This window comes from Gavia stellata, chromosome 1 (genome assembly GCF_030936135.1).
Source record: "Gavia stellata isolate bGavSte3 chromosome 1, bGavSte3.hap2, whole genome shotgun sequence".
NCBI classification, from domain to species: domain Eukaryota; kingdom Metazoa; phylum Chordata; class Aves; order Gaviiformes; family Gaviidae; genus Gavia; species Gavia stellata.
In genome coordinates, this window is record NC_082594.1 from 21396292 (window position 1) to 21412495 (window position 16204).

The 16204-nt window shown below is 41.3% G+C and overlaps 1 protein-coding gene across 1 annotated transcript in view; it reads right to left on the reverse strand.

Moving 5' to 3' along the window:
• SACS (sacsin molecular chaperone) overlaps positions 1-9224 on the reverse strand; it is a 36906-nt gene extending 27682 nt beyond the window's left edge. The window contains exons 1-4 of the mRNA XM_059825889.1: positions 9189-9224; positions 8756-8906; positions 5823-5910; positions 2566-2651 (exon numbers count right to left, since the gene is read on the reverse strand). Of these exons, the coding sequence (XP_059681872.1) occupies positions 2566-2651; positions 5823-5910; positions 8756-8906; positions 9189-9190 (327 nt within the window). The 5' untranslated portion in view covers positions 9191-9224. The remainder of the gene's footprint in view (positions 1-2565; positions 2652-5822; positions 5911-8755; positions 8907-9188) is intronic.
• Positions 9225-16204: the final 6980 nt, after the last annotated feature.

The following is a 16204-nucleotide window of genomic DNA, read 5'->3' on the forward strand; positions in this document are numbered from 1 at the left end:
CTTTATGTAAAAAAATGCATCAACTAGCAGCAGATATTTCAAATTAGGTTGCATTCTAATACACTGTTGACAGTAAAATAAGCTCATTGTTATCTAATACCTGGTTTCAAAACTATAACCCCTCGATTTTTCACTTTGTGACAGTATGTTCAGTCTATAAGGCTTATCACACAAGTAACCAAAATATATCGTTTACAGTGTTACTTCTATGAAATTTTGAAGCAAGATGAGATAGCAAGAAATATACCCACAGTTCAGCATAAATAATACATTTTAAAGAATCTCCATGAGGTATTTTATTACAAAAAACATGCAATTCTTCTTCTAAAAGAATAATTATGGCAATCATTCAAGAAGATATAGAAAGATAGCCAAAGCCTCTAGAAATATTAAATAATAAGTATGGAAACCACCATGTAGTCAGAGACTTGCATTCATGCTGTGGCACACGGAGCATCTGCTACATTCAGCTGTAACAGCATTGTATTTGAAGAATCCAAGCAGTGAAATAAATTTTAAACAGATCAGCAAAATTCCTGGTAATAATCCCTCCCTAACAGTCTGTTAACTTTAAATTGTAAACCATGAAAACAGGAACATTTCTACTTTTAGATTTACCTATCTGATTTCTAAGGACATTATCTTATTTCTTCCTGTTGGAATAAGAAATTGGGTTTAAGTTGTTAAGAAGGTCTGAATGCCTCATGGTTCAAATGGATCTTAGATCTTACAGATTCAACCAGTACTGGGAGATGGTAAAAATGTAAGCACCCATCCTATGAACGGACACTGCTCAGAACATATCCAGGATGCAGTTTGCCAAAACAATTTAAGATATACTTATCTTAAGCTTTCACACTAAAAATAATCAACTTCAAGTTCCACAGTTGCAAAGAAAACCCTCCAAAAGACAGCAGGAACTGTCATCATCTGTCACCATTTGTATTTGTGTGTTTTATATATACAGATAGATATATATGTCTCTGTACAAAATCCCATTAGTGAGAACCTAGTATTCCCATACACTAAGGAAATTAATCTCTTAACATCCATGTGATGAAGCATTCTGGGTGAGAAGTTTGACATCCAAATATGAACTAATCACCCCAGACGCTCTTCAGAAAAATCACACTGGCACTTCCAGACATTAGCATAGGAAGCTACAATAAATCAGACAAATCATCTACAAGTGCCTGTCTTTCCTCTTGTGGGACGTGAATTCAGAATGATCTGTATTTTTTCAGATCACAGAATCATAGAATAGTTTGGGCTGGAACGGACCTTTAAAGATCGTCTAGTCCAACACCCTTAAGATGGACAGGGACATCTTTCACTAGCTCAGGTTGCTCAAAGCCCTGTCCAACTTGACCTTGAACACTTCCAATGATGGGGCATCCACAACTTCCCTGGGGAACATGTTCCAGTGTCTCACCACCCTCACAGTAAAATATTTCATTACGTCCAATCTAAACCTATCCTCTTTAGTTTAAAACCACTGCCCCTTGTCCTGTCACTACAGGCCTTGGCATAAAGTCTCTCTCCATCTTTCTCATAAGCCCCCTGTAAGTATTGAAAGGCTGCAGTAAGGCTTCCCTAGAGCCTTCTCTTCTCCAGGCTGTACAACCCCAACTTTCTCAGCTCTTCTTCACAGGAGAGGTGTTCCAGCCATGTCTAAAGTAAGATAAGGTGAATTCCACTCTACCAGTTCAGCATCCTATTTACTGAAAAAAAATTTAGTGCTTAAATCAGTGTTGTCATTGCCATTGTTAGGCCTGTACGTGTAACATTCAACATTCAAATGTGGAGCATCACAACATAACATGCCCTACTATCACATACTTTGAAGTCTCCTGGACCAATGATAAAACACCATAACAAACACTAACCTCAGTTCAGAAAACCCTATGACATTCTTTTGTTACGAGAACCAATGTCTAGACAAAAAATGTTTTTCAGCACATACAAAACTGATGGGTTTGTTACTCTTACAACTCTAGAGCAAGTCTCCCAAAAGCCACACAAAGATTCCCATCTTAAAAGTGCTCTTAATCTGATGATGAAACTCTGTGACACTGTCAAAGATCACTGAGGAAAATATATTTAGATACCAAGAAATTCCATAGCAAAATCTTATAAAGTCTCCAGCTTATCCCAATCTTATACTAAGATAATCCCTCCCAAAAAATTGTATATACTATTATGTGGTATTACCACAGCTTATAGCAGGGATGAACAATAAAGTAACAAGCAAAATAAACATTTTAGCTTGCTCACATAATGTACATCATGAAGTATCTGATTTAATTGTAACATCTGCATTTTATCTCTATTTTTTTATAAAGTACAACGGCATCTTTGACAAGCAAACTCAGAGACATTAAACATCAACAAAAAAAGCCACACAACTCACTTTGCCTTGTCCACAGAAATGGAAACATATATCTCCTGTAGCAGAATTAATATCTCATGAGGTATGACAACTGCAAGATTTGCTGGGAAGTGATAAACTAATGGTATTATGTCATGCATATTAAATGACTGCTAAAAATACCATTTGCTATATACCTTAAGAATCTGTCCTCCTTCTGGGTATCTTCTTAAAATATCCTTAAGAAAATCAACAAGTGGTGGAGTTGTTTGTCCAAAACGACCTAAAAAACAAACAAACAAAAAATAGTCTGTGTATTATGCTACTATGCACTTAATTTCCAATAAAAAATAAAAACAATACTCACTAAACAATTACTGGGAATTTAGAAAAAAAAATTAAATTAACTCAAGGCCTGATACCATAAAATCTTGTATTTCCAAAATCAACTGTAAAAATACTACATTATAAATCTTTTTATTAAAAAAATTAAAACAGCAGTCTTGATGTTAATGACAACATGCTGTTTCATATCTGGATAAAACAAATTTGGGGGCTAAGTCTTTGCATCAGTTATAACCCAACTCCAACTACTGGATGCTCAAATATAGCAACTTCTAAAGGACTACTACTTTTTAAGTATCAGGACAGTATTCTAGGGCAGCAGTGGTTCTAACCTTTTTTATAGCCAGTGATGATCCCTACTGACAGCTACACACAGGCACAGTATCTTTTGGCTCTAGTGTACACTTCCTGTTCTGGCACATTGTGAGCACCAGGTGCTGAGCCTGGTGCTAGCTTTGGTGTCACCTGGGCTTAGCACAGGAGGGAAGAGAGTTTCAGAAAGGTACTACCAAGCATTATGAAGTTCTGGTGGACATAGACTCCACTAACCCCAAGGTTAGCCCCTGCTCTAAGAGAAAGAGTCCATCACAGAATGAAAGGATCAATACTCTTCATTTCAAACTCCAGTCTGAGACTAAAGAGCAGCTCCCTAAATCCAAACATCTAAAACGTGCTTCAAACAATATTAACGATGCAATCTCCACAAGGAAAACAGACTCTACTGGTGCCCCATTTATCACTTCCCTTTAAAGTTATTAATAAAGCAATTATTCTCTCTCTCCCCCATCTGCATATATGTGTATTTATGAAGCACACAAATTCAAACACACGCACACATTATATGTACTACGGAACAAAACATTAGACAAAAAAACCCCAAACCACAGAATCCTCAGCAATGTGGAAAAAAGGGGATAGATAAGAGAGATCTATTTGCTAAGAAAACATCAAGTAAAACCATCAAACATCATCTTGTCTTTAGGAAATTTTTGTATCGCTCTTTATTTAAGGTAACTTAAAAGCATCAATGAAAAAAACCCCAAGAAATTGCAATTCGCAGCTGAAAGTGTGGAAAGTATTTTGTAATTTTTGTTATTATTTTTACAGTATATATAAGCATACGAAAGTGAACATGCAACACGCAAACTTCCCAAATATGGTGAACTGATCAACAGTAGGAAAGTTTGGGTGTTTCCTTTTCTTGGGAGAAATTATCTAAAATCAAGAAACTGATCTTCTCTAAGCCTAACTTGGGCAGGCAGGCAGAAGTGTTTAAACAACACATTTCACAATGGGAACCACAAGAACAGACAAGTAACTTTTAAATGACAGGACTTAAGATAGACATTATTCTAACTCTTTACATCTAAGAGCAGAGCTGCTTTATATATGTCTCTCTCTATCTTGACATCATGACTTACTGCATCCTGTCAAAGGCTGAACTGATTTTTTTGACTATTAGAGCTGGTCATATTTAACACAAAACTGGTTCCACAAATCTGAAGTAGAAACTTTTTTCACAATAAGGACAGTCAAGCATTGGAACAGGAGCCCAGAGAGCCTGTGCAAGTCTCCATCCTTGGAGGCTTTCCAAACTTGACCAGATCAACCCTTGAGCAACCTGGCCTGACCTCAGAGCTGACCCTGCTTTGAGCAGAAGGCTGGAGTAGAGACCTCCCTGATGTTCCTTCCAACATGAATTATTCTGTTGTCATATGAAAAGATAATGCATTATTTAATAGACACCAGTGACGAATGAACACAGAGGTGACATGGGTGATCTTCAGAGTACTTCAGCAACCAATGTGCTTGGCTCTACTGACCATGTACTTCCTGAAGTTAGAAATTCAGGGCCTTCCTTGATTCATCTGCTGTAAGGAAAAATCTCAGAAGTGAAAGACTCCTGAATGAAAACAAAAGGCTGGTACTAAAGCCTGCAGATCTTTTAGATTGACTTATATCAGAGTTCTGGGCCAGAAAAAGTTAAGTGCCTTATCTAGACATGTACTGCTTAGAGTGATATCTCTAAGGGAATCTCACAGCCAAATATTCCATTCCCAGGCACAAAAACCAGCAACAGTTTTTATTTCCCATGAAAGATTTCTACTACACTATCTTCTCCACAGACTTGCATGTCAAAAAAACAGCTCAGAGAAGAAAAAAACCTCTTTTTATTTAGTCTATCACAGCCTACATACAGCAAAAAATTATCAGAGCAAACAGTCAAGAATGAGAGAAATAAAAACGTTTGATGCCATAGAACCATGGGGATCATTTTCATAGGTGTTTTCTAACCATTGCAGGTTCTAGAGAATGTGAACATGAACTTCTGGCTAATATACAAATGCTTCACTTCCCTCTATCACTAGAAAACCATAATCCAGTACACTCATGGGTTACGTAGGCTAAGAAATACATTTTGTGACACCAAGTAAAATATCTGCATGAAAAACAGGGTTTCCTTCTTCATCCTACCATCCCATTAGCATTTATTTAATTCGCTTATAATAAAGTTATTCTTAAAAGAATATTAATGCTAGCAACCAAGTAACATAATCATTACAGATTTTAATTAGAGAATATCTGAAGGTATTCAGGTATCATGATCTAATTCAAGATACCATACAAACAAATATACCTGCAATTTTTGTAATATAAATGTAACTACAATATGAAATCAAAAGAAAAAACAAACAAAAAAAGAAGAGATCCAAAACTTTTTACCAATGGTATAGTTTTCTACACAGTGGTTACTAGAAAGATACCCTTTCAGCATCTGAATTGCTTACAAGTATTCAGCTTATTTTATATGAGCCAAGGCAGCTATTAATGCTACTGCAAGACAAGTTTTATTGATTCCAAAGGACAGCAATATTCTAAATTTCTACACATGAAATTACAAAGAAAAAATTAAACACCAAGGCACTTAAAAAGAGAAGTTTAATCTTCCTGAAGCAGAATGAAAAGAACAAGTGAAGGGACACCTAGCACTTACAAGAAAAATAATTGCTTCCCATTTAAAGAAGGGAATCATTTCAATTAATTCCAGATTGCATTAGAAAATGCTTTGACCTTCCAGTTTATAAACAGAGACAAGTATTTTTCATACCCCCTCCTTTCAACCCTTTTGACTGAAGCTTCAGAAAAACTTGATTTTCAGACTTCTGAAGATCCACAATCTTGATACCATCAGATAACTGAAATAAAAAATAAGACAGATCTTGATCAGAACATTCTGCAGTATAAGTAATTTACTGTAGCTTGATTACCTACATATTTATTCTATGAAGCGTGGTTTTATCTAAAAGTATACAAATACTCTGAAACATCCAGTATTCAGTTTGAGCAGCACTTTCAGTCCCTGAGGTCCAGGATGGCCTCCTTTGCCTAATGATGCTCCTCAGATGAAATATCAGTTTGTTAGTAACAGGACCAAGAAAATGGCCGCAGACAAATCAGGTGGAAAAAATGCCTACAGAAGCATACTAAGAGCAAGCCATGGCCTCTCATTTTTACTTTTGAAAAGTTCTATGTTCTGGAAACTTCTGGAAGCATACAACTAAAGCAGTTATTGTTCTAAGGTGCATGCCCTTAAAGAAAATAAACATATACAGGAAGTACATGGTCTATGTACTCCAATTTCATAGGAGTTTTAAACTAAGCAATATCGGCTCAAAGCAGCTAGTAATATAGAATGTGTAGAGACAAAAGCGTGTCACAGAAACACCCCAGAAGAATTTGACAGCCTCATCTCCCCACTACCTCTACATACAGACCTATGGACTCACCAGGCACATCACAGAGAAACTGGGGCAAACTAAGCAACAAATTCCTTAGCAGCCATTGGGAAAGCTATTTAGTAATCATAGCACATAATGGTTTTGTTGCAATTCTAGTTCCATATTATATGTGTGTCGCAGTCATATACAATGTGATGCTAAAACAGTCACATATCACATGATGTTATCCAGCATACCACGATAACAAATGTAGAATTAGAAGTTGCACTGTGCTAATTAGAAACTTAACCAATTCAAATTAGTTTCCATTTATAGTAAACTATATTAAAATTTTACTATGTGAAACTATATTATTATATTAGTCTCAGTTTATAGCAAAGTTCAGGACTACTTCCTCACTTCTATGGGTAAAAACAACCCTTTACTGATATTAGGAAAAAGTGACTTCTGTTTCTTAAACCAATTTTAAATAGTACTTACAACAACAGTGCATTTATTGTAATTTCCTACAGAAATGTTATACTTGAGATGATCTTGTCTCAAGATGTAAAATAGCTTAAACTGGGGTACCACCCACTCGGGACTCACTAAAATAAAAAAGAATCCCCAGAATGCTGTAACCCATCACCAAGTATTAAAGGGATAGAATAACTGAATTTTCTCAGGTAGGATTTTTGTAGCAAAACACCAGCAGAAACTTGGAGAATTAAGAGATTCAAATTAATAGTTTAACACTGTAAGGAACTATGAGAGAGATACTGGATTTTACTTATCATCTGTAAATTGCACATAGCAGCTTTAATGGAAAAAAAATATTTACTGATGAATATTCTACTACCTCAGTAAATTAAAAAATAATTTGATCCCAGTAAACAGGAGTTCAAAAGTTTATAAAGGGTTTTCAGAATTGCTACAGTACAAATATTCCCCTATGTATTTAATATATATAAAAAAAAAATCAGAATAGCTATTACAGTCTGCACTGACTGTTCCCTGCCAAAAGATAGTTTTCTGTGCCAGACACAGTGCTGCTCAGATCTTCACTTCCAAACAAATTTTAGTAAGTGATATACAGATCTCCTTCCTCCCAAAACAGGAAGGCCTGGAGAGAACAAAATCAAGGACACACAAAACCAGGAAAGAAAATAAAAGATAAACTACATGGGCAGTTTGTTTCAAACCTGAGCGTTCAAAGATTACTTGTGTTCCCCATGTAGGTTCTTAAAAGCTTCTTAGGCAATACAACCACTATCATCTAGTTCTTTCCTAGCATCATAGAATGGTTTGGGTTAGAAGGGACCTTTAAAGATCATCTAGTCCAACCCTCCTGCACAGGCAGGGACATCTTTCACTACAGCAGATCGCTCAAAGCTTCATCCAAACTGACCTTGAATGTTTCCAGGGATAGGGTATTTACCACTCCTCTGGGCAACCTGTTCCAGTGTCTCACCACCTTCATCATAAAATATTTCTTCCCTATGTCCAATCTAAACCTATCCTCTTCAGTTTAAAACCATTGTCCCTTGTCACTACAGGCCTTGGTATAAAGTCTCTCTCCATCTTTCTCATAAGCCCCCTTTATACATTGAAAGGCCGCAATAAGGTCTCCCTGGAGCCTTCTCTTCTCCTTTATGCATTTGCAAGTCCCCTTGCCCTGTTTAACCCTAATTTCCAATTCCTCTCTCTCCCCTTCTTGCCTCTACTCATCCCATCCCACCAATATCTCCAGGTTCCTGTTTCCCAAGACCGTGGCTAGAAGCATGCCAAGCAGTACTGGAACGGTGACCCCAGGCTGTTGCCTTCAACCAAACAAGGTCATTCATTCATTTGACACTCTCTCCTGTAGCCAGACCTCAGTTTTTAACTTGTAAGAGCTTCCTGTCACAGTGATGTCAACTCTGCCATTGAAGCTAGCAAGCAGGTAGAAAAATCAATTAAAGATCCAAAGGAAGCCAGAACAAGCACATCGGCACTCTCAGGCAAATCCTCTGCTCCCCCCTAAAGAAATAAGGATAAAGCACATGGATTACAGCAGAAATAGACACAAGAACTCGAATGATAAAAGCTGGCACCATCAAGAGAAGTACGAGGGTTAGCTGCTTGTCCAAACGACCTCCTTGCTTCCCATGGGAGACCCACTGCTAAGGGCACGCACACACTGTGCTGCCCATGCAGCAGAAGACCTGGCAAGATGCAAAAAGCAGCGGGGTGGGGACTTCCAGCACCACGGCGGTATGAGAGGCCACCAGAGAACAGAGATGCCCCCGCCACCACCTCCGCCCGCCCCGCCGTGCCCCCTCACCTCTCTCCCACGGTGCCACAGCCGCTGCTCGGCGGGGGGGAAGCCGGCTTCCGCGTCAATCCGCGCCTTCACGTCCCCCACAGCCGCGGAAGGCGGCAGCTCGAAGGTCCTGCAGCCCAGGCAGTCATGGAGGACGGTCACCCGGGCCTGCCTGCGACAACACGACAGACACCAGCTGAGCAGAGACACGCAGCGCCCTGCCCCGGCGCCCACCCGCCACCTGCCCGCCCTCCCCCTCGGGCACCCCGGAGGCCCGGGACGGGCGCCGGAGCCCGCGAGAGTACAGGGATGGGCAGGCGGTTGCCTGCCCCCCTCGCCGGGGGGGAAGGAGCCACCGGGCCTGCGAGCGGAGCCGCTCCTGCAGCGCCGCACGCCCGCGGCCTCCCCTCCCAGTCCGTCCCGTCCTGTCCCATCCCATCCCGCCGCCACTCACATGCCCGCCGCCGCACACAAAGGACCGTTAACTGCTGCCGCGGCCGCCGCCGCCGCTCCCCACACGGGGAAGGGGTGGGGCTGCGCACAGCGGCGAACGGGAGGGGCTCGCCCTGAGGTCTGCGGAGGAAGAGGAAGGAGAGGAAAAGGGAGGGGGGAGCGGGCGAAGAAGCCGCCCTAAAAGCAGCAGCGGCGGTGGTGGGGGTGAGGCGCGCCCGGCCCGGCCCCTCAAGCGGGTTCCCCCGCGGCGGGTGACGGCCGCCGTCCCCAGCTCTCCCTGCGGGCGCGGAGGCCCCGCAGAAGGCGTTTCCCGGCTCCGCGGAGCTGGGGGAGGCTTCCCGCGGCCCTGCGCCCGCTTTGTGGGGCTCATCGCTCCCGCAGCCTGCCAGGGCCCTCGGGTGAGCGAGGCCGTCGCCTCGGGCGTAGGACGTAGCCTCGCCTGGCCAGCGGTCCGTGTATGACAAGAGGCTGCCAGAGCCTTACGCTGAGATCCAGAGACGTTACCGCATGCGAATTCCTCCTTCAGCAGGGCAGGCCGGCAGGGAAGCACACTGGCATTTCACCTAATTCCCAGCATTCAGGCACCACCACATGGAGCACACGAAGTTACAGCTGAAAAACCTCGTGTTTCTCAAGGACTCAGAACGCAGAAGGAAACCTCATTTTTCTGCTCATTGTCAGTCACTTGATTGATCATGAATATTTATTGGTATTGATCTTCTACTTTATCTCACAGGGCATATGGTAAGTCCTCATGCCATTCAAGACTTACGGAAGGTGCTCTGTCTCCTGAAAATAGGCAGGAAAAACTTATTCCCAACTCCCAAGGTTTAGTCAGAGGCAAAGGACATAGTGGTTGCAATTGTTCTAACCCAGCCTCTAGAAAAGCTTAGTGATTTCCAATAGGCTAGTTGCAAAAGGAAGCTCTGTAAAATTATGAAATGGATGCTGATGGATGGAGGAAACAACCTAATGACCATCAGTATGGAAAATACTAAAGTACTCAATGCATTAGTCTTCAAAGGCAAGGCCTGCTCCCACTGTCTGGCACATTTTGAAAAGCAGAGGAGCAGCCAAGGATGAGAACTGAGCAACAATTAGGAGCTAGACAGAGAAGCTGTACATATTCAACACAGCTCTGGCACTCTCCTGGAGAAACTGGCTGTTCATGGCTTGGACAGGTGCACTATTCGCTGCGTAAAACAACTGTCTGGATGGCCAGGCCTAAAGGGTTGTGGTGAATGCAATTAAATCCAGTTGGCGGCCGGTCACAAGTGGTGTTCCCCAGGGCTCGGTACTGGGGGCAGTTCAGTTTAATATCTTTGTCAGTGATCTGGATGAGGGGATCGAGTGCACCCTCAGTACGTTTGCAGACGACACCAAGTTGGGCGGGTGTGTTGATCTGCTCAAGGGTAGAAAGGCTCTGCAGAGGGATCTGGACAGGCTGGATCGATGGGCTGAGGCCAATTGTATGAGGTTCAACAAGGCCAAGTGCCGGGTCCTGCACTTGGGTCACAACAATCCCATGCAACACTACAGGCTTGGGGATGAATGGCTGGAAAGCTGCCCAGCAGAAAAGGACCCGGGGGGTGTTGGTCGACAGCCGGCTGAATATGAGCCAGCAGTGTGCCCAGGTGGCCAAGAAGGCAAATGGTATCCTGGCCTGTATCAGAAACAGTGTGGCCAGCAGGAGCAGGGAAGTGATTGTCCCCCCATACTTGACACTGGTGAGGCCTCACCTCTAATCCTGTGTTCAGTTTTGGGCCCCTCACTACAAGAAGGACACTGAGGTGCTGGAGCGTGTCCAGAGAAGGGCAACGAAGCTGGTGAAGGGTCTGGAGCACAAGCCTTATGAGAGAGCTGGGGTTGTTTAGCCTGTGGAAGAGGAGGCTGAGGGGAGACCTTATCGCGCTCTACAACTACCTGAAGTATATAGTATCTACAAGTATGTAGATGAATGAAACATACTGGATGAAATAGACCTTGACTTTTAGTATGGCTTTTGGCACTTTCTCCTACAGCATTACATTCAGAAGGTGAGAAAGTATGGGCTGGAAGTTAGGTGGGTTGAAAGTTTATTGGACCACTGAAATCAAGAAGTTGCATTAAGTAGTTCAACACTGAGCTGGCAAAAAACAGAGTACTCTAAACACACATGTTGGGTAGGCCTGATACTATTCAACATCTTCATCAGTGACCTAGATGATGACAAAGCACTCAAAGCAAATTTGCAGAAGGCACTTGTGTACAAGTGCTAAGAGCTTTCTCTTGATGCCTGAAGTCTATCAGAGACAGGCTTTAATATGATTGGTACAGAAATGAAGTAATTGTTGTGCTGTAAGGCAATTAGTAAAATAAAAAAGTAAATTAATTGTCCCTGAAGGTGATTTGTCAAAACTAACAGTAGAAAGGTACGGTCTGCTAAAGATTTATGACGATTGGATAATATCATGGCAAGATGAATCAGGAAGTATCTGATTGGGTGACCCATATGATGCATATCTGAGAGCTCACCAATATAAGCAAAAGCTGTGACAAATCAAGCTTGGGAAAGCTCTTCTGAAACCTCAGAAATTATCCCATTTGGGGACCTAGCTGCTGATCAGAAAGAAGAGGAGGCCCCTGCCTTTGCTGCATATCTGAGACAGAGAAGCCTCACATGTGAATGCTGGTCCAGATTGGTGGTAGCACCCATACATCAGTGATAGTTGCCCCCCATCATAAGTGTGGGTACCCTCCCTCAGTCACCAGTTGGGTGGCACATAGGAGCATGGCACATATAGCCATGTTCAGCTGCTGGTGGCTAGTAAGGTGGCAGTACTGCAGCAGTGGCTCAATTAGTGTATGAGCGAGCCAACTTGGTGTGTGTTCATATGAATGTGTATATTGGTGTAATTATTAGGTTAGATATTGTTTGCATATAACCATAACATTAGCAATAAAATTACCAATAATTAGTTGGAATAGTTTTTTATGCAGTAAAGGATAGTGCAGCTCAATGATCCCTGTGGTTCTCATCAATTAAACTGGCAGGCTCTCTGAGCAAATCAATCTTCAAGCTCCAGGGCTTTAGCCTATCTGTGATCCCAATGAGCTAAGGGGACCTTAAGAAACTTCTGGAGGGGGCCAACGGAAACCCCCCAAGGTTCATTGTGTGCAAAGTTCTGCACCTGGGACCATAGGCTGTGCATCAGCATAGCCTGGAAAGTGGCAGGCTGAGTAGCAGCCCTACTTCAAAGGAGTTGGGGGATACCAAGCTGAATACAAGGCAACAGCATGCTCTGTCTAGAAGGAGGTTGACCAGCAGATCAGGGGAAGTGAGTCTCTGCTCAGTGCTGATGAGGCTGGATTTTGGATATTGTGTCCAGAACGTGATGTTTTGGGCTTCCTCACTTCCACATCCTAGTAGAGAACTACTAGCACAGTCAGGGGCCCAAAGCACGTGACCTACAAGGAAAAGATGGGGGAGCTAGGCTTGTTTAATCTGATGAAGAAGAGACTAAGGTGCAATATAGTAACATCCTGCAACTACCTGAAGGACAGTTACAAAGGCAATGGAACTAAACTCTTCTAAGTATGCAAGACTGTAACTAGGGGCAGTGGCAACAAACTGCAGCTTGGGAGGTTCACACCGGACAGTAGGAAAAAACGGTCACTAGGAGAGTAGTGCAGTACTGGCATGGGTTGTCAAGAGGCAGTCTTCATATTGGGGTATTTTCAAGGCTTAGCCAAACTGATCTAACTAAGGCTTAGCCATGAATGACCTGATCCAGTATTGGTGATCCTCCTGCTCTGAGCAGGAAGATAGACTAGAGATCTCCAGCCAACAATTCCATTTCACTCCCAACAGGTCCTCCATTCCAGTCCTTGAATAAAAACTAAAACATTAATGACTTTGCTCAGTGACAAAGAATTAAAACTGCTATTTGGCAGCAACAGAGAGCAGAGTTTCTGTGAAAGGGGGAAAAGACACAATGAACCTATTTCCAGAAAATGGATCAAGCTAAGAAAAGGTAAGCCCAATAAAATGGAAGAAAGCTTAAAAACCACAAAGGTCAGGTGGATCAGGATCCAACACAGTATCTAGGTAGACAGAGCTTTGCTAGTGCTGCAACATCTTATTTCATTCATCAGCAATATTTGTATATTGAATGCTACAGGATTATATCAAAAAATGTTAGAAACTTTGTGGGTCTGATCCTGATTTCAGACTATAAATAACTATAAAAAACTATTTAGAAAAAACTATTTCAACTTAAACAAGATTAATCTAACCCTTCGCTTTTAATTTAGGTCTTTGTTCATTTTTCTTTCCTTTCATCTTTTTAATTTTCCATTTTGTTTCACCCCCTTCACAGTTTCTCTCATGGAATTTTTCATAGTATGTCCAAAGGAATGAGAAGACCGCCTTCCAATCTCTTACGTTTACCTTTTTATGTCTTGATACCAAGGGAATACACTACCTGCAGAAGGGTGTGGTGTGAGGGGCCACAAATGTGGATGACTGGACAAGATGGAAGGAGTGAAATCTGGTGCAGTCCCATCCATATCGGCTACTAAACAGTCTCCAGACCAGTTAAATCACCAAGCCACATTGGCAAAATCTAACTCTTCTCCAGCTGTGATCACAGGAGTGATTTAGCATTTTATGAGACATGGACTCTGGAGAGAAACACAGCTATCTCAACTAACAGCCACCTCTCTGTGATGAACATCTCAAATGGTGGGGCTCATTCAGGGGCACAGACAATCCTGCTGTCAGTAAATGGCTGAACTTCCCCAAACCATGTCATATCACATGACAAGACAACACTCCCAGATTATGTCCTGTGATGATTCAGCGTTAGTACTGGAGGAAAAATTTCTAGGTACCACAGATTCTCTCTAGTATGCGACCTCTGCAGTAATGGGGGAGGAGTTGTGAAGAACCAGTGATACAGAACTGGAATGGTGCAAAGTCCTGGACAAAGAGGGGGGAGTCCTGAGCTCCTTGAAATTAGCCATACCTGTTCCCCTCATAAATCTGATTGTCTTGTTACAGGGGAGACTGTTTTTCATACTGGCAGGACACTTTTCCCCTCATTTCTATTTACTGTGGGACACCTTTCATTTGCCTCTCCTTTATCATGTATTTTCTACTATGTTTTTCCCTTTTCATGGTTTCTGCCTTTGGGTTCTTTTTTTCTGTCCATCCAGATAAAAGCAAGATGTTCATCCTCTTAGTACATCTGTATTAATAGATAGCTAGGGCACGTGTTCCAGTACAGCCCTTTGATCATCCGCACTGTTTAACTGTTGGCATGCTTCTTGGCACAATTTTGACCCATAGCCATCACCAGCCTTCAGGATGATGATCAGGCACGGTTCATAAACCAAGGACAACTTCCCACAGGCAGAATGGACAAGGGCAGTTGGTTTTAGGGCCAAAGACTGTTGAGTATTTTAGACATGAGCTGTGCTGTGCCGCTTATCCTTAAGAGTTCTGGCCCATTCTCGAGGGCACTGTCCCTTTTTGTTTATTAGATAGATGTTGCTATTGATGATAATAAGCAAGACTCCCACCAGATTCAGTGATGCCAAAATATCAAATTACTGATTTTATGGCATAGGCTCCTAACAAGAGAAGGCACTGATTTAAGTAACAAAGACAAGGAAAAATTAATACCGATTCTGATACCAGATACAAAGAATGGGGGGAAATGAGCTCTTCTCAAACTCTACAAAACAAAGAAAAGAGTAGAATTATTCCAAGTACAGTTTCAGTAGAAACCTATTCGCAGAAACTTAACTGGAATTTAAAGCCACTTCTACAGCATTAATTATAATGCTGATTTCTATCAGCAACATCCTGGCCATTCATCTGACAAGGAATGTAGAATATAAATCTCCCTTTTATTACAAAGTGATTTATACCTATCCTGTTATCCATTATCAAACTCTGTCTTTTTTACAGCTTATGACACTGATGTTTGTAAACTTTATTTTTTTTCCTGGTATCTAAATAAAAATGTCCTAGAAAAGTGACTATATAGAAATTACATTGCCTGACTGAAAAGGAGTACATGTTCCACTTTGCCGATTTTCACAACAAAAAAAACCCCAACCTTTTTTTATTTTTAATTTTGCTTATCCCTTTGGAAAACAGAGCTATGGAAGCTGTGTAATCCTAGTGAAGTTAAAGGTATCACATACATATTTGTTATGCAGAACTACTATTAATGTTTGTACATGACAAAGTAAAAAAACCCATTTGACCTGACCAGGTGGGAATTTTGTAGCCATGGCAGTTAGAAAAAATATCTTTTAAATCTAAAATGATTGGGACTGATTTGAGTGTCTGGGATTTTTTTGTGTGTGTTTTGCTTTTGTAAATGTGGTGTACCAACTAAAGGTGTGCTTTTCTATTACTGGAAGGAAAAGATTCAAAGTATGTTGGTCCTTAGTAAGCAGCAATGGTTAATAGATGAATTTTCACTTATGAAAATTATGTAAATTATGTAAATGATTAGCTTTATCTTGATACTCTTGACCTAATGAAAGGGAAGGTGTACTTATGAGGACTGTAATTATTTTGCAACCTATTTGGTGGGGAAGTCTACTTAAAACGTTTTTAAAAACTGACAAAATCACAGATTTGAGAATTTTTAAATACTACATCTAGAAATTCCTATGATAACATTTTTATAACCACTTTTCCAAGCAGATCAGCATTTAGATTTAAAAATACATATGGAAAATTCTCCTGTGGCTATAAACAAGAGTTCTGTTTGGTTCAGAATGAGATCATATAAAGCCTACAAGAAGGGGCATGCAATTAAAAAAATGGAAAGTCTCTGCAACATTGAAGTATTTTTAAAAAATTAAATGAAAGCTATTTTCAGAGTGACATTTCCTTGAAAACAGAAAATTCCATGTTGCGGAATGATCTCACATTTCCAATAATTTAAAATAAGTGTGCAGGAGCAGAAAGAGATGGATGCAAGCCACTTCCTTCCTTATCACTGTGCTTAGAAAGAT